Genomic DNA, 27034 nt, shown 5'->3' on the forward strand with positions numbered 1-27034 from the left:
CTCGTTTTAAATGAATAGTTTACAGCGTAATCTCGCGAGATTAATTTTAAAAGTGTGACTATTTCTCCCAAATAAGGTTGATTTTATCAAAGTTTTGTTCTCGTATCCAAAAATTGCTGAAAAATTCAACTTTGCAACTAAAATGCTCACGCAAGCAGACCGCTTATGCAAACAAAATGTACTCTGTAGAAAACTGTAATGGTTTCCTACATACGACAAGCCACTGTTGCGTATGTTAAAAAAAAAAGCAGAACTACAGGAAAGCGCCAAACTATTTTTTTATTCAAATTAACTTGGGGATTATATATGTATATAATTTCACATCCCTGTATATAAACTCTAATTACAATCCATGATCACAAATCCCTAAACCTAATCTCCTGATGGAAGTCTGTTCCATCCGTCAGAAATTTATAAGACATTCTTCACTAGTGATAATGATTATCGCTATAACTGTAGTATGCAATGGGTTTTACTAGAGAAGCAGTTATGCTGAAGATCGTGTATGCACAAGATAGGGACAATGTAAAATTTAGAAACCTTATTGATGTTTGAGCGTGTGTTGCGAGTATTTGGTGCAACTTATCCACAGGTCATCAAGTCAATAAATAAAAAAGACGCACTGCATATGTCAATCAGAGAGCAAGTATGTTTTCTGATTGATAAGAGCGGGTGGCTGATAACATGAACCCAAGTTAGGTTACTCCTCCCCCTGGAGACATTTGAAGTCATACAAAGAAAGTCATGGGACCACATATTTTTCTCCTCTCACTGAACGCTACCAACACGTCCCCCTCGCCGGCCCCCCTCGCCGGCCCCCCTCTGCTCTTCATACAGGCTGAAGTGAGAGCTGCAAGTATATTCAGCTCTCACTTCAACATGCTCTAGCTTGGGCTAGATCTCGGCTAGAGTTGTGATCCTGGTCTTGTTTTAAAGCCAAGTTTCTAGCCTAAGCTAGAGCCTTTCGTAGCAAGGGTTTATCAGATACAGTTAGGTCCAGAATTACTTGGACAATGACACAATATTCATGTTTTGGGCTCTGCGTGCCACCACATTGGATTTGAAATGAAACAACTGAGATGCAATTGAGGTGTAGACTTTCAGGTTTAATTCAAGGGGTTCAACAAAAATATGCTGTGAAACGTTTAGGAATTGCAACCATTTTTCTACACAGTCTCCTCATTTCAGGGGACAAAAGTAATTGGACAAATTAACATTACCATAAATAAAATGTTTTTTTTAATACTTTGTAGAGAATCCTTTGCAGTCAATGACTGCCTGAAGTCTGGAACCCATGGACATCACCAAGCGCTGGGTTTTCTCCTTTGTGATATTTTGCCAGGCCTTTACTGCAGCTGTCCTCAGTTATTGCTTGTTTGTGGGTCTTTCTGCCTTAAGTTTTGTCTTAACCCCTTAATGACCAGCCTATTTTAGACCTTAATGACCAAGCCATTTTTTACGTTTTTCCATCGTCCCATTCAAAGAGCTATAACTTTTTTATTTTTGCGTCGACATTGCCATATAAGGTCTTGTTTTTTGCGGGACAAGTTATAATTTTTAATAGCACCATTTTGGGGTACATAGATTTTATTGATTGACTTTGTTAACTTTTTTTGCGTCCTAAATTTTCGCCGTTTACCGTGTGTTATAAATAACACAATAACTTTATTCAGCGGGTTGGTGCGATTGCAACGATACCAAATTTATATAGATTTTGTATGTTTTACTACTTTTACACAATGAAAACACTTTTTTTATCAAAATTATTTGTTTTTGCGTCTCCATATCTGAAGAGCCATAACTTTTGTATTTTTTCGCTGATGCAGTTGTATGAGGGCTTTTTTTTGCGGGACGACTTGTAGTTTTTATCGGTACCATTTTGGAGTAGATGCGACTTTTTGATCACTTTTTATCAAATTTTTTTTAGGCTGGATTCAAAGAAAACAGCAATTTTTGCATGGTTTTTTTATTTTATTTTTTAAGACGTTCACCGTGCGGGTTAACTTATGTAATAACTTTAAAGTCGGGGTTGTGACGAACGCGGATATACCAAATATGTGTAACTTTTTAACTTTATTTTGCTTTTTAATAATAAAGCAGTTTGTAAGGGGAAAAAGTGGGTTTTTAATTTATTTGATTAACTTTTTTTTCTCTTTTTATAAAAAATTTTTTTTACTTTTTTACTAGTCCCACTAGGGTACTTCAATATGCGATCATACCATCATCCTGCTGATTCTGTATTTAGTCACATCATCAATAAACACTAGTGACCCAGTGCCTTTGGCAGCCATGTATGCTCATGCCATCACACAGCCTCTACCATGTTTTACAGAGGATGTGGTGTGCTTTTGATCATGAGCTTATTCCAAGCCTTCTCCATACTTTCTTCCTTCCATCATTCTGGTACAGGTTGATCTTAGTTTCATCTGTCCAAAGAATGCTGTTCCAGAACTGGGCTGGCTTCTTTTGAGGCTGATTAATGGTTTGCACCTTGTGGTGAACCCTCTGTATTTGCTCTCATGAAGTCTTCTCTTTATGGTAGACTTAGATACTGATACAACTACTTCCAGGAGAGTGTTCTTCGCTTGGGTAGATGTTGTGAAGGGGTTTTTCTTCACCATGGAAAGGATTCTGCGATCATCCACCACTGTTGTCTTCCCTGGACGTCCAGGCCTATTGGAGTTCACGAGATCACCAGAATATACCAAACATTTGTGCTATCTCTTTGATGGATTTCTTCATTTTTTTCAGCCTAACGATGGTCTGTTTCACTTGCATGGTGAACTCCTTTGACCTGATGCTGTGGGTTCACAGCAACAACTTCCAAATGCAAATGCCACACCTGGAATCAACTCCAGACCTTTTACCTGCTTAATTGATGATGATAACCTATGCAGCCTATTAAATAGCTTTTGAGATAATTGTCAAATTACCTTTGATCCCTCAAAAACGAGGCAACTACATATTAAAGAGCTGTAATTCCTAAACACTTCCTCAAATTAGGATGTGAATATCCTCAAATTAAATCTGAGAGTCTGCACTTTAAGCCCATATTGATTATAGAACTGTATATAATATATGTTTTGGTAAACAGCTAAAATGCCAAAACTTGTGTCACTGTCCAAATAATTCTGGACCTAACTGTATGTCCTTGGCTACTGAAGTGCTGCTCTGCCAGGACATATGAGATATGTCCTTTGCAGGGAAATTGTATAAGCATACCTATAATTTCAGGTGAATTTTCAGAATAAGCCGTTGTGTGTACTTGTGTAATAACTCATGTGTCTGTGTGACCCCCATTGATCTTGAGAATAAAGGGGCTAACACTGCGACCCCTTTAAAGTTTTTTCTGCACAGCATTGCTCCCGGCCACAGGCTGTGCACAGGAATGCAACACAGCCCTATTCATTCTTAGGATCGGTAAGGGACCAGGCACTCACTTTATTAGATGAAGTACAGTAAAAAAATAGTGTAGTACCGTGTTAGCCAGAAAAATATGCAATGTTAAATACCTTTGTGTCAAAAAAGACAAAAGTATAGAAGTTCTATATGCAAGCTTTCAGAGCACACAGGCTCCTTCTTCAGGCGGTTAACAAATGAATGACTTTTTCTAAGTCATTCATTTGTAAACTGCATAAAGAAGGAGCCTGTGTGCTCTGAAAGCTTGCATATAGAACTTTTATGGTTAGCCAATAAAGGTATCATACCTTCTATACTTTTGTCTTTTTTTGACACAAAGGTATTTAACATTGCACTTTATTAGATGAAAAAACATTTAACAAATATCAGGTTTATTGTAAATCCAGAGACACGTTCCCTAAACAGTTTGTGTTCAAATCTTCTAAAAAAAAAAATTATGTGCAGTAAAATCTATGATTATTGGAACACTCAATGTATATTAGCTGAAATCGATATATTACATAAACATTCAGTGAGTAATATTTCAGGCAAAAACTAGTGCACAAGTTTATTTTATTTTTAAATTCATTAAAACAAAAAAAATCGTTAGTTACACCATTAAAAAAAAGAAGCAAAACATTTGTTCCAAAAACGTTCGTACCCCCATTATTAATGTTTAGTGAGCCTCCCCTAGAAAGAATATCAGCATTGAGACACGTTCCGCAATGCTAAACAAGGTTGGAGAACAATTGTTATGGAATCTTGGACCATTCTTTCATGCAGAACATTTCCAGTTCCTTGATATTTTAGGGTCATCACTTGTGGGCTGACCTCTTTAATACATACCACAGATTTTTAATTGGGTTTAAATCTAGAGACAGACAACCATTGCAAAACTCATTTCTGTGTGAATTGATGTGTGTTTTTAATCATTTTCTACCAACCTCCTCATTGTAGTTGAAGGCAGTTTGCTCATTCCACCTCCTGCTGACAAATTTGAAACTGTTCCTCCCTTTTAGACCTTATTCACACGGACGTGTGCATTTTGCACGTGCAAAAAACGCTGCATTTTGAGCGCGCAAAAGGTCTGTGTGTCATCAGCATATGGTGCGCGGCTGCGTGATTTTCGCGCAGCCAGCATCATGATGACACTCTGGTGCTTTTCTGTTTTCATTCTTTTCTTTTACTGCTGTTGCGCGAATCACACGCGGCACCAGGAAGCGCTTCCGTGTGCCGAGCGCGATTTCCACGCACCCATTGACTTCAATGGGTGCGTGCAGCGTGAAACACGGGCAAATATAGGACATGTCATGAGTTTCACGCAGCGCACATACGCTGCGTGAAATTTACTGACAGTCTGAACGGCCCCATTCATTAACATAGGTCCGTGCGACGCGCGTGATTTCCAAGCGCGTAGCACGGACGTATTATACGTTCGTGTGAATAAGGCCTTAAGCTTCTTTATTATCTTTCTGATTGTGCTTAAGGCCTTATTCACATGAACGTGTGCGTTTTGCGCGCGCATCTTTTGTGCGTTGCAGTTGCGTGTGTCATCAGTATGTGCTGCGTGGCTGCGTGATTTTCACGCATATGCCATGCTTATGACACGCGGTTTTGACGTTTAGAAAAAGAAATTAAGGAAGTGCTTTTATTTTTTCCTTCATTTCTTTATCTACTGTTGCGCAAATCAGGCGCGTCACACGGAAGTGCTTCCGTGTGCCGTGCGCAATTTTCGTGCACCCATTGAATTCAATCGGTGTAAGATGGGTGAAAAACGGCCAAGTATAGGACATGTCGTGAGTTTTACGCAGCAGACATACGCTGCGTGAAAATCACGGACTGTCTGAATGGCCCCATTCACTAACATAGCTCCGTGCGACGAGAGTGACGTCAGGGGATCCTCCTGGACCAGAATGTGATGTCAGGGGCAACCCCAGAGCCGGTGTCCCAGAGCAGAGCACTAGTATAGGCTCTGCTCTGGAACTCTGGGGAAGCCACTGACATCAGTGTCCATATATGGACAGTGATGTCAGGGGCTTATTCATAGCTGGAGTCCCGGAGCAGAGCCGCTTCTAGCACTTTGCCTGGGATTCCAGCTCTGTTCCTGAAATCACTGTCCATATATGGACAGCGATGTCAGGGGCAGCAACCACAGAGCTGGAGTCCCGGGCAACGCGCTAGTAGCGCTCTTCCTGGGACTCCAGCTCTGCTCCTGACATCACTGACCAAATATGGACAGTGATGTCAGGGCAACCTTAGAGCCGGAGTCCCAGGCACAGCGCTGCTAGCGCTCTGCCTGTGACTCCAGCTCTGCTCCTGACATCACTGTCCATATATGCACAGTGATGTCAGGGGCAACCCCAGAGCCGGAGTCCCCGGCAGAGCGCTACTTGCTGATGTGAGGTCACAGGCTTCTCCAGAGTCCTGGAGCAGAGCCTATACTAGCGCTCTGCCCAGGACGCCGGCTCTGGGGAAGCCCCAGACATCACTCTCCAGATATGGACGGCGATGTCAGTGACTCCCCAGAGTCCCGGAGCAGAGCCTATACTAGCGCTCTGCCCGGGAGTCCGGCTCTGGGGAAGCCCCAGACATCGCTGTTCATATATGGATAGCGATGTCAGAGGCTTCCCCAGAGCAGATCCCATACTAGCGCTCTGCTCGGGACTCCGGCTCTGGGGAAGTCCCAGACATCACTGTCCATATATGGATAGCGATGTCAGGGGATCCTCCAGAGTCCCGGAGCAGAGCCTATACTAGCGCTCTGCCCAGGATTCCGGCTCTGGGGAAGCCCCGGACATCACTGTCCATATATGGCCAGTGATGTCAGGGGATTCCGCACAGAGTCCCGGAGCAGAGCCTATACTAGCGCTCTTGCCTGGGACTCCGGCTCTGGGAAAGTCCCAGGCATCGCTGTCCATATATGGACAGCAATGTCAGGGGATTCCACAGATTCCCGGAGCAGAGCCTATACCAGCGGCACTGTGTCCCGCGGGCCGCAGATGACAGCCTCAGGGGCAGCATGAGGCCGGCGGCCCGCGTGTTTGAGACCCCTTCACTAGAGTAATTTAAATATATAATATATGTATTTTTCAGCAGAATTGACTGCCAATCTAATGTATGTGTTGGCTGCCAAACCTTCTCAGATGGTGGTTTAATCAATAGGTAATTTTGAAGCGACACCAGAGGTGTTCAGCAGCCGATCCCTCTCTCCATAGGAGTTACCATGCACATCTCACCAAGCCAAACATGAATGATAATGCGAGAGTGAGGGTTGACAAACAAATAATACAATCAACACTGGACTGCCATCCAGTGTCTATAGACTGCTTTAAAGTGACACTGGGTGATAACAGCATATGATACCTCAGTAAAACCAATATGGTTCGTTTTGGGCTTCAAAGTAGAGTAAAAACATTGAGCAACAATGAGGCAATGCGTGGGTAGAGACTACTGGAATATCTGCCCTAACTAACTGCTCATCAGGTAGTTGTAAAATCAAAGCAAGGAGCTGATTGGTTATAAAGGACAAGAACCTCTACTCTAAATGGGCCCCTTCACACGGTCCGTTGAAACAACGACTGTGTGAATGGCCCCATTGAAATACATGCGTCCTTGTGGCGGCCGTTATTTTAACGGCCGTCACACAGACGTATACCATGGTCGTCTGAATTCGGCCTTAGTTATATATTTATGGGCATGTATTTTCAGCTTGTTGAAATAAACCAATAAATAAGCCTAATTTTTCTTTGTAGGTATTATTCTGGTTGCAATAAATCCATATAAGGAACTCCCAATATATGGAGATGCAATCATCCATGCATACAGTGGGCAAAATATGGGAGACATGGACCCACATATATTTGCTGTGGCAGAAGAAGCTTACAAACAAATGGCCAGGTAATTTCAATGTCCCATACATTGCAATCTAGTGCTTGCTCTTTAAAAGAAATTAGGTGGTTTCCTTATATTGCTTATGAGAATTGCACAGACACAGACATCCAGTTAGGATTTAGGAATAATTTAGTTTCACACAAACATGCATTATAATGTTTAAAAATCTCATAGATTGCAGTTTTAGTTTATATATTTTCTCTGGACAAAATGTTTGCCTTTGTTCTGTTTATGAGACACGTATGCATTAAATATGGTGTTGGACTCTGGACTGTCCACTGAACTTTTGAGAAGACACCAAGCTCAAAGGAACTCTATGTCTAGTGCAGGGCATCAGGAGTGGAGCATGACATGGAAAAATTCAAAAACCACAAGAGAATCTCTGTATCATTCACTTGCCTGTTCAGGCCTTGTACTAGACATGACACACTATATCAGTTCTGCCCGGAGTAGATACAAGGACGTTATAGGAATAGTGACATTATTGATTTTTTATATCACAAAATCAATATGAAGTCATATGTTTTCCTGCATGTACACTGTATACATACCTCCTAAACGTCCCGATTAAGCGGGAAAGTCCTGGATTCCAGGGGGTGTCCCGCTGTCCTTGGTGCCCGGGGGTATGTCCCACAGATACAGTTGAAGCCAATTCTGAAGCAGGGAACCATCAGCTCCCTGCTTCAGAATTATTTCAGGGCGGTGGAGCAGAGGGAGCTCTTTCGTTTGCTGAGGACTCTCTGGGCACAGCACTACTTTAAGCGCTGTGCTCGGGGAAGCCCTTGACGTTACGGTCCATATATGGACAGTGATGTCAGTGGCTACTCCTTAAGCAGAATCCCCATTGCCGATGATCTGGCCGGGGATTCCGCTCCTAGAGGAAACCCCTGAGATCACTGTCCATATATGGACATTGACGTCAGGGGCTCCTCCTGGAGTGGAATCCCCGGCCAGAGTTGGCAATGAGGATTCCGCTCAAGGAGTAGCCACTTACGTCACTGTCCATATATGGACAGTAATGTCAAGGCCTTTCTATGAGCACATTGCTAAAAGTAGCACTGTGCCGGGGAGTCCTGGGCGAGCGGAAGAGCTCCGTCTGCTCCTCCGCTCTGAACTAATTCGAAATCAGGGAGCTTATGGTTCCCTGTTTCAGAATTAGTGGCTACTCCTTGAGCGGAATCTCTTTTGCCGATGATCTGGCCGGGGATTCCGCTCCTAGAGGAAGCCCCTGAGGTCACTGTCCATATATGGACATTGACATCAGGGGCTCCTCCTGGAGTGGAATCCCCGGCCAGAGTCGGCAACGGGGATTCCGCTGAAGGAGTAGAAACTGATGTCACTGTCCATATATGGACACCCGGGCTTCCCTCTATGAGTGGAATCCACGGCCCATGCTCTGGCTGGGGATTCCGCTACTAGAGGGAGTCCCAATGGCGCTATCTACAGGGGGGAGGGGCTCTGTGGCACTACTTGGGAGGGTGGCACTGTGGCACTACCTGGGAGGGGGGCTGTGTGGCACTACCTGGGAGGGGAACTGTGTGGCACTACCTGGGAGATGGTCTGCGTCGCACTACCTGGGAGAGGGTCTGTGTCGCACTACCTGGGAGGGGAGCTCTATGGCACTATCTACAGAGGGCGCTATTTTCAAGGGGATGTGGCGATATCTATATGGACACTGTGGCACCATATAGGGGCATTATCTACAGGGAACACTGTCGTGCTATATACATGGGAACTATCTACATGGGCACTGTGTCACTGTCTACAAGGGCACTGGCATTAAGGGCAGCTAAGTGGGCATTATACTGCATTGGGGCAACTATGGGTGCATTATGCTTTATGGGGAAATTTGTTTGGCCATTATACTGCATAGCGGTATCTGTATAGGCATTATACTGCATTGGTGCTTCTGTATTGGCTTTATACTATATGGAAGCATCTATGGGGCAGTATACTGTATGGTGGCAGGTATGGGGGCTTTATACTGTGTGGGGACATCTATCTGGTATTATACTGCGCGGGAGGCACTATGGGAGCATGATACTGTGTGGGCTAAACCTGGTGTGTATGGGCGGGGATTGGGTGGGATTAGAGGCGTGACTTAAACAAATTGCCGAGATCCGCTGCGCGCCACATCGGTTGTCCCTCTTTGTGATACTTGAAAGTTGGGAGGTATGTGTATATATTAGGATATGGTAACTGAATTTTACAGCAGTCCCTCCATGTCAGTCTGGCACTGGCTGAAAGCATACAGTTAGTGTAAGGCCAAATGCAGACGACGCATTTTATGTGTGGATTTGCGTAATACAGTACGAGCAAAGTAAATTCGATTTTAAAGAGGATCTGTCACTAGTTTAGTAATGTCCAGTCTCCTAACTATTCTAATAGGCGCTGTCACACCGATAATCCTAGTGAAAATTATGTCCCAAAAGGGGGAAGGGGGATCACTTAAAACAGCCATATCTCGGGCTTTGGACCACCTAGAACTGCGGTTCTGGTGTCATATGAAAGATGAGATTCTAGTCAGGATCGCAGTTCTAGCTGTGAAACAACTGACGGTATCGCCAGTTAAAAACACATTGGGGAATGGAAGCTGTATACTATATAATCACGCTATGTTGCTGGGCTGGGAAGAGGAGAACTCTATGATGCTGATTGGACAGCGTCATACAGAAAACATTAAACCGCTGAGAGTGAAAAGAAAGAGTCGCCTCCTATTTGTCAAGTATAGCCAAATTAGCATATTTAGAAAATTTTTATAACTTTGCAAATAATAAACGTTTTGGGACACAATTTTCACTAGCATTATCAGTGTGACAGCGCCTATTAGATTAGTTAGGAGATGGGGCATTACTAAACTAGTGACAAATCCTCTTTATGTAATCTCATCTACACGTTGCAGAATTTTTCCACACGTAAATATTATGAAATCTGCACCATGTCATTTAATCTTGTGTTTCCGCCTGCGAATTGTAACTGACAAGTTTATTTAAAAAAACGCACAAAAATCCGCAGCATAAAAACGCACCTATTTCCACATCAAAATGGAAAACTGACACTGAAAAATGCTTTTAAAAATGCAGATTAGGTGCAGATTACTCCTGCAGAATTACCTGCGGTTTTGATTCGGATTTTCTGCAAATTCCACAACGTGCAGAAAATCTGCATCAAAACCACAAGTAAAATCTGCACCGAATAGTGCGTTTTTTTTAATGCGTTTTTAGGTACAGATTTTACATTTTGATGCGGAAATAGGTGCAGTTTTATGCTGCAGATTTTGGTGTTTTATTTAGAAAAAAAACGAGTCAGATACAATTCGCAAGCCAAAAAGCAAAATAAATTGACGTGCTGCAGATTTTATAATACGCACCACAGGTCAATTTACGTGCAGAAAACAATCTGTAATGTGTAGGTAATATTTCCTGATAACTCATTCACTTTGCTGGTCAAGAGCTTCCCCAGAGCCGTTGTCCCTAGGCGCTCTGTGAAGGGGTCGGGGCTGTTCGGGGGTGACAGATGAGGCCCATAGTTTGTGAAAGGACTAATACTGGATGTGGTGATAATATACACATGTAAATCTTTTAACCCTTCTTTTTTCTATTGGCATAGGTTTGGAAAGTATTAAGCGTTTATTATTCTATATTTCTTTTTAACATCAGTCTCCTCTGCAAAAAAGGTTGAAATATGGCACCTTTCAGGTGTCTCAACATTTGCCAGAGACTATTCATGATGCTGGGTTTTTGTTGTTAATGGGTTTCTTCTAACAACAGGAACAATAAGAATCAGTCTATCATTGTGAGCGGAGAGTCTGGGGCTGGGAAGACCGTGTCTGCGAGGTATGCCATGCGCTATTTTGCCACAGTCAGTAAATCAAGCAGCAAAGCCAATGTGGAGGATAGGGTGCTGGCGTCCAATCCAATAACAGAGGTAAACATTATAGATTAGGCATCCTTCTTCAGGTCGGAAACGTAATTTCTCATCACAAATGATATTTCCTTACTGTTTTTATACATTATTTTATTTATGATTTTATATATATATATATATATATATATATATATATATATATATATATATATATATATATGTAGAAGAAATCCCACAGCACTCCAATAGTTCAAAAAAGCGTGTCGTTTTATTCAGTCAACAGCTGCAACGTTTCCATCCTGCTATAGGACCTTTTTCAAGGTCCTATCCAGGGCGGAAACGTTGCAGCTGTTGACTGAATAAAACTACACACTTTTATGAACCATTGGAGTGCTGTGGGATTTCTTCTACTTATCTCTCATAATCCACGGATCTGGATTATCTGCTTGCACCCATTACCGTGGTGGAATTTGACGCAGAGTGCTGCTTATATCTATCTATCTATCTATCTATCTATCTATCTATCTATCTATCTATCTATCTATCTATCTATCTATCTATCTATCTATCTATCGTTTCCCATCTCCTATCTAATCAGAGTTGGTGATTGATTAAAGAGCAGTTGTGACAACCAAGTATTGCCTCCATTATTACTCCCACATGGGTTGTCACAAATCTTTCTCAGACGTGTGTGGGTGGCAAATCTTAGCTAAGACTAGTTAAGCAGTGATGAATTTTTTTATCCCAATATCACTGCATTACTTGGCAGATTTGCCATTCAGGAGTCTGGGTAACCTCTGTGCCATCCCCTATAGGAGCTGTCTCAATCAGCCGTGTTGTGTTTATACAGTTTTTCTTGATTTTGAGTGTAAATTCACTTGAGTGTCATCAACCATTACCTATCAACCATGGGACATGTGATTTAGCATCTAGTTTAGATTTAAGTTTCATACAGTTCCACAATGACAAATTGCTTAAAAACGACATAATTTGGAAAATTCATTGAGCTGTATAATGCTTGCTCTGACTTACTTAGGCCTCATGCACACGAACGTATTTTTGTCCTCCCGTAAATACTGGCGTAAATACGGGTCCTTGGTCACACATATTCGACCCGTATTGCACCAGTATTTACGGACCCGTGACCGTAAATACGGGTCCGGTGTCACCAGTATTCCACCCGTATTTACGGACACGTTTTCGCTGCAAAATTGCACTGCACTAATCGGCAGCCCCTTCTCTCTATCAGTGCAGGATAGAGAGAAGGGGCAGCCATTTCCGAGGTAAAAGTAAAAGAAATTCATACTTACCCAGCCGTTGCCTTGGTGACGCGTCCCTCTCTTGACATCCAGCCCGACCTCCCTGGATGACGCGGCAGTCCATGTGACCGCTGCAGCCTGTGATTGGCTGCAGCGGTCACATGGGCTGAAACGTCATCCCAGGAGGCCGGACTGGAAGAAGAAGCAGGGAGTTCTGGGTAAGTATGAACGTCTTTTTTTTTTTTTTTAGAGGTTGATCTATATTTCTGTCCCGGGTGCTGAAACAGTTACTGTCGATCGTTTAACTCTTTCAGCACCCTGGACAGTGACTATTTACTGACGTCGCCTAGCAACGCTCCCGTAATTACGGGTGCACACACGTAGTAACCCGTAATTACAGGAGCCCCATAGACTTCTATGGGCCTGCCCGTGCCGTAATTACGGCCTGAAATAGAACATGTTCTATATTTTTCAATGGCACGGGCACCTTTCCGTAAGCCTACGGGGAGGTACCCATGGCCAATAGAAGTCCATGGGCCCGTAGAAGCACGCCGTAATTACGGCCCGTAATTACTTGCGTTTTTACGTTCGTGTGCATGGGGCCTTACTCTGTCAAAGGCTGTTACGACTGTTGCCATCGCATGTGACAATTCCATATGTAGTAACATATATGTCACTTGTTTATTAAAGTTGGAATGCTAGGCGTAATTCAGTGCTTCTATTATACTTCTGTGTGTAAGACGCTAGGGAATATGTTGGCGCTGTAAAATGTTCTTGTTATGTGATTAAAAGGCCATCGGAAATGCAAAAACCACCAGGAATGATAACAGCAGTCGATTTGGGAAATACTCAGAAATTAGCTTTGACAGGAGGTACCAGATAATTGGTGCAAACCTGAGAACTTATCTTCTTGAGAAATCCAGGGTCGTATTTCAGGTTTGTCAAAGTACTCACTTTGTATTATAATAAAAATAATTATAATATTTACCCTTATATTTTATATATGTACTTTTTTTATTTCAGTCAGAAAATGAGAGAAATTATCATATATTTTATCAACTATGTGCATCTGCTTCCCAGCCTGAGTTCAAGGACCTTCACCTAAGTATGTCCAGCAGCTTCTTTGATTTACTATATTTGAGATTATATATATATATATATATATATATATATATATATATATATATATATATATATGTGTGTGTGTTTGTAGAAATGTTTCATGTTCTTTTTTTTTATTATTCATTACCTAGTGAATGCAGAGAATTTTAACTACACAAATATGGGCGGCTGCACAGTTATTGAAGGTGTTGATGACAGAAGAGATATGATAGACACACAAAAAACATTTAATCTCCTAGGTGAGTACGTAGAAGTGTGGTTGATGCACATAGGACTGTTTTCTTTTAAAACTAGTGGTCTAAAAAAATTAAGTCTAACATTAATTTCTAAACTAAATAGCATTCTCTATTATTATTTAAAGGAAAAATTTAGTCAAAATGTAACTTTGTAAATGTCATAGATATGTTAAAACATCACTTAGATACATTTCATACCATTACTATTTCCTAGAAGAAAGTGGCTGCAGCACTATATAGAGATCCAAAATCCCTTTGGCTTTACACAGTGTTTTGCTGCTGGGATTGTCTGACACGTTCTACACAAAGTGTTATGGATTTGATCAGCCCTTTGTTTTGAATGTTGTGTCAGATTTTCGTCACTTAACATCTCTGAGTGATCCGGAAGTGGCTTGTAGTTTTGGAAATCAGCCAAGGTTCAAGCGCACAAACGCCACAATGAGATCATTTGATGTTTCTATGATGAGGCTTTTAGGTGGAATTCTCCCATAAATGTATTTTTTTTTTACTTGTAGGTTTTAGTATTTGTAATCAGTGATTTGTATGTTGTCCATCTATGTTACTGATGTTTATGGATGGCAATAAACTTAAAGCGTGTATTATGTTTTACTAGATTAACCTAGATTTCCTTCTTTTCTTGTGGCAAATGGCCCAATGTTTAGGTTTCAATGTTGACTTTCAGATGGAGGTCTTCAAAGTTCTTTCGGCTATCCTGCATTTGGGAAATGTAGAAATCAAGCGTGTTACTGATGACAAGTCTTCAGTTGCTGTAAGAACTGGAAATCTAGATGAGTAAAGATTTGATAAAGGGACAACTGAAATACAGTGATGTAATTCAGGGCAATTGAACAAGTGGTCTGAGCTTTAGAATCTCTTCATAAACCTGTATTGTAAGATTATATGATATTTTACCTGTCACTATATAGAGACCTTGTCCCTCTTTTATCACGTAAACACTTGGCTGGCACTAGTGTGAGTGTAGACTGATCATTCATCCTGGGCAATTTTTGTAGATATCCAATTCACAAGTATTCACAATTGACCACACTAATCAGTCTGAGCAGCCGGAGAGCCTATGAGTCGGTAGTACCCCTTAGAGAGGGCTCATTATATGTGGACATCTGGTCATATTTTACTGCGATGTACTTGGCTGTCTCCAACATTTCTAAGGACTTTGAATGGATCGGCAGCACCCATTCTTGAACGCCATTCCATTAAAAGGACGAGCGGAGGACTCGGGACCCCCATTCTAGTAATTGTAGGGCCCCAAGAGATCATACATTTGTCACTTATTGTGTAAATATGTGTTAAATGTCTTTTGTGGGAAAACCGCTTTAGTCATCTCCACCATGCTGACTTATAATCATTGTTAAAATGTTTGTACCATGTTAGCCAGTAGATAGAAAATATAAAAATTTTGAGTTCTCAATAGTTGATACCTATTAATGGCTAACTGCAAAGATGATGACAAATAGCAAGCTTTCGATCCTACTTTGGTCTCTTCATTCATATAGTTAATTTTGTCAATTTAGCCCAGTGTTGTTTTGGTCTGAGCACACACTGTATGATTTCAGATATCCGAAGTGTGTCAGTCTATATATATGTATGCTTGAGAAAGACCCCATGGAGTAGGGCTGAAACGTTGCATGTGGTGAATAAATCCACTTTTTTCACTATCAAGGTGTGCTGTCTCGTATTTTGAAAGGATTTACTATATATATATATATATATATATATATATATATATATATATATATATATATATATATATGTATATTTACTTTGAGTATATATAATGTTCTAAAACTTCTACTGTCAGCAATCTGACTTTTCCTGTTTTTTTTTAGTAAGACTGGGAATTAGGTAAATTGGGTGCATATCCTTCTGCCTTCTAGTCTCATCTATTCCCATTTTTCTAATAGGGTGAATGGCAATGGCAGAGAGTAAATAACAGTGTGAATCAATCCTGTGTTTGATTGTTTTTCAAATTGATGACCAATAATATAAAATCAAATTAGATGTTAGGTTTAGTTCATACAGAGTATTTTGTTGCTGATTTTGACGTGGAAACCGCATCTGAATTAGCACCCAAAAAATTACCCAAATTTCCTCCCAGTTATTTCCATGGGAGACTGAGGCTATTTTTTCCCGGACAGTCTTTTGACCGCTCACAGGAAAAAAAGAGCGGCATGCCCTGTCTTGGAGGGGTTTCAGTCTCTGAACCTCCATTAAATTGAATAAGAGGAAGAAAAAAACTTTGTAGAGTTTTTTGCCACGTTTTTTGCATTTGCCTTATTTTAAAAAAATGCCTAAAGAAAGTCTAAAAAAAGTGTTAAAAAACAGCAATCCTGAAGGAATTTTGACAGATTTTTTTCTGCCTGACAAAAAGCTCCGTATGAACTAGGTCTTATAGTCATATTATTCACACTTGCTTTGCATTAAAATTTTCTGTTCTTGTTCGTTGTTAAAATTTAAAGATACATATTTCTTATTTCTCTTGGCAGAGAAATGACAAACACCTTCAGATATTCTGTGACCTCTTAAACCTGGAAACAGAAAAGGTGGCACAATGGCTGTGCAATAGGAAAATTATCACTACGTCAGATACTGTGATCAAACCCATGACAAAGCTTCAATCTGAAAATGGACGAGAAGCCCTGGCTAAAAAAATATATTCCCACCTATTTGATTATGTGATTGAAAAAATCAATAAAGCATTGCAATTCCCTGGGAAGCAGCATACATTTATTGGGGTACTTGATATTTATGGGTAAGTAACTGCTGTGATGATAAAATTGGATTACTCTGATGTATGCATAAAACAAACAGAAAAGCAGGACATTTATCTGTACATTTTTATTGACCTCCTATGTTGCATTTTTTTCTTCTTCAAAGCAGATTCCACAATAGTACACATACAACATAAGATGGATTCAAAAGTCATCATCAAGGTTGTTCTGACTGATCCATAAGCAGTCACTATTCAGGAATCAAAGAATCCAATGCAATTATGTTTCATTGTGTCAACATGTTACAAAGAAGTTTTCTCACTATTAGGGGGGATTCACACGAACGTGTATTCGGTCCGTGCGGGCCGCATGGTTTTCACGCGCCACGCACAGACCAATACAAGTCTATGGGGCAGTACAGACAGTCCGTGCTTTTTGCGCAGCGTTTGTCAGCTGCGCAAAAAGCGCGACATGCTCAATATCTCCGCGTATTTCGCGCATCACGCACCCATTGAAGTCAATGGGTGGGTGAAAACCACGCAGGTCGCACGGAAGCACTTCCGTGCGAACCGACTGAAGCAGCGCACCAGCTGTCAAAAGGATAAATGTAAACAGAAAAGCACCACGTGCTTTTCTGTTTCCAAACATCCAAACGGAGTGTCTTTGAGATGAGCGAACCCGGACAACCGAACCGAACTTCACCGGGTTCGGCCGAACTCGTTTTGGCCGAACCCGGCAAAAAAATTTCCGGTACGCGACGTCAGGAGATTGTCACTGTCCAGGGTGCTGAAAGAGTTAAACTGTTTCAGCACCATGGACAGTGACTTCCGATCCCAATATACATGAACCTGTAAAAAAAAAACGAAGTTCTGACTTACCGATAACTCCCGGCTTCTTCCTCCAGTCTGACCTCCCGGGATGACAATTCAGTCCAAGTGACAGCTCCAGCCAATCACAGGCCAAGCACAGGCTGCAGCGGTCACATGGACTGCCGCGTCATCCAGGGAGGTGGGGCCCGATGTCAAGAGAGGTGCGTCACCAAGGACGCGTCACCAAGGCAACGGCCGGGAGGGAAGTTCTCGGTAAGTACGAACTTTTTCTTTTTTTTTAACAGGTTTCTCGATATTGTGTTCGGCATTCACTGTCGAGGGTGCTGAAAGAGTTACTGCCGATCAGTTAGCTCTTTCAGCACCTTGGACAGTGACGGGCGTCGACTAGCCTCATCTCTATGACACACGCAGCTGTCAAGTGGTTTTTGTGCGCGCAAAACGCTGCGTTGTTTGCGCGCGCAAAAACGCAACGTTCGTCTGAATCTGCCCTTACTGAGTTTTTTTCAATCAAGTTAAACATGTGTATTAGTTAGATATTGAATTACCAGTGATGACCTACTACTCATAACATGTTATAAATCATCATTATGTATTTATTGATATTGTGCTGCAAACTATATGAGACCTATGCCTATCTAGGTAACCTATCCACGATAAAATAAGATAAAAAAAATTAAAAATGAACTAGCTATAACAGGATAACATTTTGGGCCCATATGACGATAATACAATTCCGATAAGGCCTTATTCACACGAACGTGTTAAACGTCCTTGTGACGGGCGTTGAAACAACGGCCGTCACGAGTAACTATATAATTCAATGTGTGAAGGGTCCGTGGGAAAATAGGACATGTCCTATTTTTTCATGCTTCACGCATACCTCCATAGACTCTAGTCTATGGGGGATGCGTGATATCGCGTCCCGCAGCGCAGATCACGGATGCACCTCGGACGTGAAAAACGTCCGTTTTTCACGTCCGAGATGCGCAACTCCTGTCTAAATCTAGCCTAATGCAAAAAGAAGATGTAACTAATAATTCATTGTGCGTTCACTAATTCCGGCACAGCAAGTCAAACTCCATTATTGTACTTCATGTGTTCTGTTTCAGTGTTATTAGCAAATTAAATAAATGTAACATATGTAGTACAATAATGAAGTTTTGGCATCACTGATGTGTTAAAGGGGTATTCCCATTTCAGACATTTATGGCATATCCACACAGGCACCTATGTGGAGAATTGGGCTCCGCATCCTGGCAGAGTATGAATGGAGAGGTGGCCACGCATAAGTGCAGCTGTCTCCATTTACTTTGATGGGAATTAGGAGAACTGTCAACCATGCTTTCTTTTATTCTCCACCTTATCGAAGTGGGATGGGTGTTGTGGTGTGGCTCCCAGAGGCGGTGCAACTTATACACATGTTTAATTGGCTTGAAAAACATTGAGTCAAAACATCTGAAGCAACTTTGTTGACACACTAAAAACTTAAAGGGGTTCTTCGTGACTTATATATTTAGGACAAACCTTTGGATAGGTCAGCAATATCAGATCGGTGGGGTCTGACTCCTGACACCACCACCAGTCAGCTGACTGAAGGGGCCACATTAATGAACGTTGTGGCCTTTTTATAGTTTACCAAGCATAGCACTGTACAGTTCCATAGTGGCTTTGCCTTAGTTTGCAGTTCTTTGCAGCCCGGTCCTATACATTTGAATGGAACCGGAACTGCAATCCCAGGAACAGTCGCTACGGATTTGTACGGCACTGTGCCTGGTAAACTTTGAAGAGACCGCAGCAACAAATGCCCCTTCAGTCAGCTGTATCGTTGGGGTATCGGTAGTCAAACCCCATCAATTTAATATTGCTGACCTGAAGCAAAGGCTTAGCCTTAAATATATAAGTCACGAAGAGCCCCTCATTTAATAATATAAATACAGTATATGTTCCAAAGTGTCAGCATACCTCAAATTTGAAATGATTGTAAAGTTGGACAACTTATGCAGCACACACATTTTTTTCAATGTTTAGCCACGCTTTGAACCACGCTTAATCCCTAGGCCCTAATTCCCCGAAGTATCACGCCCTCGTGCCCCAGTAGTGCCCCCACACTGTATCATGCCCCATAGCGCCCCATACACAGTATAATGTCCCCATGGTGCCCACACACATTATAATGCCCCCATAGTGCCCCCCCACACAGTATAAGGCCCCCATAGTGCCCCCACACAGTATAATACTCCCATAGTGATTTGCCCCAAAGTGCCCTCCACACAGTATAATGCCCCCATAGTTTCCCCCACATAGTATAATGCCCCCATAGTGCCTCCCTACACAGTATAGTCCCTCCCCACACAATTTAAGGCCCCATAGTGCACCCCCCACACAGTACAAAACCCAATAGGGCTTCCCCACACAGTATCATGCCCCCATAGTGCCCCCAGACTCGGTATGATGCACCGATAGTGCCTCCCAATACTGTATAGTAACTCCATAGTACCCCTTCACACAGTATAATAAACCCATAGTGCTTCCTAAAAATAATAAAATAAATTTTCACCTAGGCCTGTTCCAACAACAAATGGAGGTGATACTTCTGCAGGGCCCTTCGGTCTGTGCTGTGTGCGGTTCGGTGTAGAAAGGCGCAATGATGTTACGCCAATCCACTCATGGCAAGCGTCACAGTGTGAATGATGGAGCTGGAAGCTCACGGCTCCCTGCGCCAACAGTGAGTTTAACTGTATCTGCATCCTGAAGACGCAGATACAGTTGAGACTGGGACATGCCGCCAGGAATCTGGGACTGGCCCGAATCCAGGGTGGTTTGGAGGCATGGTGTCAGCACATCAAGTTCTTACACTTTGTAATATTCATTGTGTTAAAATTTTTGCTTCTAGCAGCTGCTTGGACAGAATAGGACAGTACAGGAGATAAGGGAGCTGTCCGATCAGCTGCAGGTTTATCCTCATGATCTGCCACACGAACGAGCTGACATCAACAGAACTCATGCAGCAGCTCATAATGACATATTTTTTTATATATTTTAAAACTGCTTGAAGAGACAGAATTTTAACACAATGGGGGGAATTTATTGACTTTTCTATGGCAGTTTTCTCGCATAGAAGTTGCAAACAACACAAAAGTTGCTGTGATGTGACTGAACTCCTTGGCAGATTTACTATTCCATGCCATGCCTACAAGGGGAAGTGGCTTAGAGGAAAAGGGGGTGTGAGCTAGCGGGAAGTGGCATGGCTTAAATTTCACCCAAATTTTACCAAAATTTAGTGGCCTAACTCAGCCAACCATGAGGTAGTATAAGAAAGAGAAATGTGTCTAACATATCTAGCAAGATGCACTCAATTTATCATACAGCGCATATTCTGACTGCCTGGTCTACATTTACGCTGTCTAAATATTAGACAGCCTTATAAAATCTGCCCCTGTATCTACTGTTTTATTACATGTGAAGTCTTCTCATATTATTTATCTGTTTGTCTCTTTTAATAATAATAGCGGTATTTAAAACTTTCATTGCAGGTTTGAGACCTTCGATGTCAATAGTTTTGAACAGTTTTGCATAAATTATGCAAATGAAAAACTGCAACAGCAATTCAATTTGGTATGCAGAATATAGTGTAATTTCCAAATATATATGAGTATCTATATATATATATATATATATATATATCACATTTTGGCCCTAAATGTAGCGTGTACATCAGCAAAGCTCCTGACATACACTTAACGTGTTTCTTTTAACATGGGAGCCTATGGGCGTTGTATGCCACTGTATAGCATACATCACAGTTGTACGTTTAACATATACGTCATGGACTTTTCAATAGCCTTTCATGACGTATACCATTATATATAGTCTATAATGGCATCCATTTAACGCATATGTTGGGAGCTTTTCCTGGCGTATACATCAAAAGTAAGCCAAAAACGTAATGTGCACATAGCCTTTAACCTAGTGGGCAGTGATTACAAAGACAGCCTCTCACTCTGTAGGACCGGGCACATCTGTGCCTTACGGAGGCAGCCCATTGATTTCAATATGATTGTGTAATGCTTAATTTTCCCAGTAGGGATCCTGCAGAATAATTGCAAACTTGCTTTCGGGTTCCCCATCAGATTACAGCATATAACTGGGGTCCCAGCAGTGGGATACCCTGTAATTAGTTTATAGTTTGGGAATCCTTATAACGAAAATGGTTTGTCCAAAGCAGATGTTGCCCCAGCGATCACATGTGCTTCCTTACAGCCCTTACTCTTCACTAGCTCAGTGTTACTACAGCAGCTAATCGATGACTTAAAGGGGTATTCCTATTTTAGACATTTGTGGAATATCCACAGAATATGCCATAAATGTCTGATAGATGCCGGTCCCAACTCAGTGGAGAGGTGGCCGGGATATGCTGTGCTATGCTGCGGGAGCTACGGAAACAGTGTAGCACAGTGAACTTGGCTGTTTCCATAATCCTGGCCACCTCTCCACTGATTCTACGCTTCGATATGGCAGCCAGCGCCAGACTCACCAAGCAGGGTCAGGGGATCCGTGTTCTTGAGATAAGGGGGGGGGGGTCTTAGAGGTGGGACCCGCATCAGACATACATTTATGACATATCCTGTGGTAACACATGGGGGGGGGGGGTAAGTATTGACTTTTTTTATTAATTTTAAACAAAAAAAAGTGTTTTTTCTCTTTAATTTCCCATTTTTTTGCGGCGGGATCGCAGCTTTTTTGCTACAAAAATTGCAACATTTGCTACTTGATTTGGCTTTCACCTCCCCGTTTAATTCAATGGGGAAAACCCGCAACCAAAGAGCAACTAATTAAAAAAACACACCGCAAGTCAATTTATGAACGTTTTCTCAGCTGATTTTTTCCACAGCATGTGGATGAGATTTGTTCAAATCTTATCCACTTTGCTGCTACTGTAATACGTTGCAGATTTTCCACAATGAATTTCGTTGTGGAAAATCCGCCGCTAATCCACCCTGTGTGAACATACCCTTAGTGTATATTTAAGACCAGGCAAAACACATTATAACAGACTCTAATTCTCATTACGTGTACTGTTTACTTATGGGGATGTCTTTCTGTGATAATTGTGGAGAGCTAAGGAATAGTGCAGACTACAGATACCTTGGCAGTTGGTGAACTTGTTTAACAGGTTTGAGAATTACTCTTGTTCTAAGACATCAGGATTAACAGGAATGTCTGAAATCCATTTACCTTTTGCTTTAATCGCGTTTTCCAGTCAGTAAAAACTGATGGCCTATCCTATGAGGCAATTTTGTGGTCAGTGGTGTTTTGTTTTTTTTCAAACGCAGCATGCCTTGGGTATGGCGGTTTTTTCAGACGTTTTTCCCTCTCTATAGGACACCAAAAACGCCAGAAAAAAAGCATGTACAAAATGCCACAAAAAATGGCATAAAAATCGCATGTTACATTTTAATAACACTAGCGTTTTTTATGCAGTTTAAACGGTCAGAAAAATTCTGTGTGTGAAGGAGGCCTAAAGCCATGTTGTAGATATGCTATTAAGGAGTAGTGTAAATCTGTTGTGTAAAACGACTTGTAAGTTCCCTTCTGGCTTTCTAATCATGGGGATCTAGCAGCCCGTACAACACAATGTTGCCTGCATTGACACTGCAGTATGAATACTTGTTTTCCCCGCTGCAGCATTGAAATCAATAGACTCATTAAAGAGGCTCTGTCACCACATTATAAGTGTCCTGTCTCCTATATAAGGAGATGGGCGCTGTAATGTAGGTGACAGTAATGCTTTTTATTTAAAAAAACGATCTTTTTTCACAACGTTAGGAGCGATTTTGGTTTATGCTAATGAGCTTTCTTAATGCCCAAGTGGGCGTACTTTTACTTTTGACCAAGTGGGCGTTGTACAGAGGAGTGCATGACGCTGACCAATCAGCATCATGCACTCCTCTCCATTCATTTACACTGCACTAGCGATATAGATATATCGCTATGTGCAGCCTCATACACAAACCCTAACATTACTACAGTGTCCTGATAATGAATACACATGAAATCCAGCCTGGACGTCATGTGTACTCAGAATCCTGACACTTCTGACTCTTTTTTTTGTGAGATTCCGGCAAGTGAAACCAAATCTCGTTTAGCTCCGTGATCTCGCGAGATTTGGTTTCACTTGCCGGAATCTCGCAAAAAAAGAGTCAGAAGTGTCAGGATTCTGAGTACACATGACGTCAAGGCAGGATGGTCATGTGTATTCATTATCAGGACACTGTAGTAATGTTAGGCTTGTGTATGAGGCTGCACATAGCGATATATCTATATCGCTAGTGCAGTGTAAATGAATGGAGAGGAGTGCATGATGCCGATTGGTCAGCGTCATGCACTCCTCTGTACAACGCCCACTTGGTCGAAAGTAAAAGTACGATGGGGGCCGATACGGGCATGGACCTTGCTACGCTTCAAAGACTGAAATCTAAGCCAGCTATTAGCTAGCATAGATTTCTGCTCTAATTTACACCGATAATTTACATTTTTCAGGCCGCTGTGGCCCTGTTCGTTTGTAAAGACACACCTTTCCACAAAAGTGTCTAGGACGGGCCTATTCGCAACTTTTCTATGCCGGAAAACTGGCATAGAAAGGTTGAAACATTTCCCCCAGTATGTCCAGTGATTGTGGTCGCACATGCTCAGTAGTTCAGTACCACCACCCGGATTATCTTGTACACGGTCAGTATTGTGGAGGCCAGTCAATAAGAATCGGCACACTGGAAGCAGCTACTCACCGGCACTGAACAAATTAGTTGGACATTCTTAGAGGGATTTAAATGAACACCAGGGGGCACTATAAAATGCATGTAACAGCAATATTTAGACCGGATATATTTTTTTAAATAACTCCAATTGAGAAATTATGTTTTGTGTGATCTAACAGAGAAATTGTAAAATTTAATTGTGGGGCAACCCCTTCAATTTCAGTGCTGATAACAATTCACGGCACGTGCTAACTTGCTTTCTCGGTACAACTTATTTCAATACATTATAATTCAGATACATTAATCTCTCTACTGTCGTATAGAGCTGACAGCTATCCTGGATGCAGCTCTGAGGTGTAGCTAATGGATGGGGTTTTTTAGCCGGAGACAATGTAAGCAATATAACAATGTGTAGCAGGCAAGCTCCAAAGTAATTGCCATTTCATCATACTGCAGTTCTCACTTTCATGCAGTCTGGATAAACATGTATATAAAATCATTAAAGGAGGTGTACAGAATTAGAAAAACATGGCTGCATTCTTCCAGAAATAGCACCACACCTGTCCATGGGTTGTGCCTGGTATTGCAGCTCAGCTCTAATGAAGTGAATGGGATTGAGTGGCAATACCACACACAACCGGTGAACAGGTGTGGCACTGTTATTAGAAGAAAGCAGCCATGTTTTTCTAGTCCTATACAACCCCTTTAATATTGTCTTATGTGTTGTTCCTGTCAAATTATTTTCATGCAATAAGTAGGGTCTTGTCTTTAGCATGTCTTCAAACTTGAGCAAGAAGAATATATGAAGGAAGATATCCCATGGACTCTCATAGATTTCTATGATAATCAAACAGTTATAGACCTCATTGAAGCAAAAATGGGTATTTTGGAACTACTTGATGAAGAATGCTTGGTAAGTGCTTATTTCTGTATAATTATTTAACTTGTAATATACTTTTATTGCTTTCTGTTCATTTTATACTGTAAGCACTGAGCTTGAGTGTAAAAGTTAGTTCACACAGAGTTTTTTCACACTGTTTTTGACGCAGAAACCTCGTCGGAAACTGCTCCACAAAATGGCCTAAATCACCTCTCATTGATTTCAATGGGAGGCAAAGGCGTTTTTTCCCGCAAGTGGAAAAAACCGCTTGTGGGAAAAAAAGCATCATTCTCTTCCCACTGTTCCGTCTCTGACCACCCATTGAAATCAATGGGAGGCAGAGAAAGCTTTTTTGTGGCCTTTTTTTGCCCACGGCGCTCAATAGCCACGGCCGAAAAACGTCACGAAAAACACTGCCAGAAATGCCGGAAAGAAAATGCATGCAGGGCAAAATCTGTCTCAAAATTCCTGAAAGAGTTTTGAGGCATATTTTTCTGCCTGAAAAAAACTCAGTGTGAACATACGGTTTGTCTGGTGACATGCTAACTGCTAGAAATGACCACCGTGGACTGTTACACTATTGTGGAGAAAAGCTTTTTTTTTTTTTTTTAAATCAGATAATTTTTATTGCATTTTTGTGTTATAAGAATAACAAAAACACCAAATTACTTCTTTGGGCTCATATTGATTCATTCCTACCACTCAAGGTACAGATTGCGAGTCCATAAATGGAATGGTTGTGTGGTGGCATCTGAACAGTCCAGAGAAGTCAAAAGCCTAATAAGCCTGGTTGAATCCAGTGCTCAGCTAGTAAATTTCCTGGCTTGACACAACATTCTCTATAATACAGAAGTAGGAAATGAATACATAAATATATGTTCAGGCTATATGATCCACTTTAAATATCTATATGGAGACATTTTTCGATATGTCTAGATATCTAAGGTAGAAAAATGAAGCTGTTGGGCATGACCACACATGGCGGAATTCCTCCGCAACTGTCCGCATCAATGCCGCACCTAATCCGGGTTGCGGATTACGGCTGCGGATCTGCACAAAATGTGCAGAAAATTGATGCGGACTAGCTGCTGCGGACTGCGGGAAAAGTGCTTCCCTTCTCCCTATCAGTGCAGGATAGAGAGAAGGGACAGCACTTTCCCTAGTGAAAGTAAAAGAATTTCATACTTACCGCCCGTTGTCTTTATGACGCGTCCCTCCTTCGGCATCCAGCCCGACCTCCCTGGATGACGCGCCAGTCCATGTGACCGCTGCAGCCTGTGCTTGGCCTGTGATTGGCTGCAGCCGTCACTTACACTGAAACGTCATCCTGGGAGGCCGGACTGGAGACAGAAACAGGGAGTTCTCGGTAAGTACGAACTTCATTTTTTTTTACAGATACATGTATATTGAGATCGGTAGTCACTGTCCCGGGTGCAGAAACAGTTACTGCCGATCGCTTAACTCTTTCAGCACCCTGGACAGTGACTATTTACTGACGTCTCCTAGCAACGCTCCCGTCATTACGGGAGCCACATTGACTTCCTCAGTCTGGCTGTAGACCTAGAAATACATAGGTCCAGCCAGAATGAAGAAATGTCAAGTGAAAAAAGCAAGACGCATCCGCAGCACACATGACATGTGCATGACAGCTGCGGACTTCATTGCGGAACTTTGAATCTCCATTGAAGTCAATGGAGAAATTCCGCCATGAGTCCGCCACTGCTCCGCAACAGACAGAGCATGCTGCGGACACCAAATTCCGCTCCGCAGCCTATGCTCCGCAGCGGAATTGTACGCATCGTGTAAACGAACACTGCTAAATTAAAGTGAAAGTCAATGGAGAAACGGCTCCGCTGCGGATTAACGCTGCGGAGTGTCCGCAGCGGAATTTAAGTGAAATTCCGCCATGTGTGAACCCGCCCGTTTTGTGATTCAGTTTGTGCCCCAAAGGGCTTAATTATTTGGAGCTTGTATAAAGGCCAGGTTGTATTTTTGTTGCAGAAGGCATGACCAGTTTTGTAAATTGTAGAAAACACCCTTATGCGATATATGTATTTATATATATA

The 27034-nt window shown here is 41.9% G+C and overlaps 1 protein-coding gene across 1 annotated transcript in view; it reads left to right on the plus strand.

Annotated features, from left to right (window-relative positions):
* The window catches only part of MYO5C (myosin VC), a 128104-nt gene that overhangs the window by 36532 nt on the left and 64538 nt on the right, over positions 1-27034 (plus strand). The window contains exons 4-12 of the mRNA XM_075857991.1: positions 7152-7296; positions 11061-11217; positions 13209-13352; positions 13440-13521; positions 13670-13777; positions 14437-14543; positions 16279-16544; positions 20867-20948; positions 24861-25001. Coding sequence (XP_075714106.1) covers positions 7152-7296; positions 11061-11217; positions 13209-13352; positions 13440-13521; positions 13670-13777; positions 14437-14543; positions 16279-16544; positions 20867-20948; positions 24861-25001 — 1232 coding nt within the window. The remainder of the gene's footprint in view (positions 1-7151; positions 7297-11060; positions 11218-13208; positions 13353-13439; positions 13522-13669; positions 13778-14436; positions 14544-16278; positions 16545-20866; positions 20949-24860; positions 25002-27034) is intronic.

Source organism: Rhinoderma darwinii, chromosome 3, assembly GCF_050947455.1.
Source record: "Rhinoderma darwinii isolate aRhiDar2 chromosome 3, aRhiDar2.hap1, whole genome shotgun sequence".
NCBI lineage: Eukaryota > Metazoa > Chordata > Amphibia > Anura > Rhinodermatidae > Rhinoderma > Rhinoderma darwinii.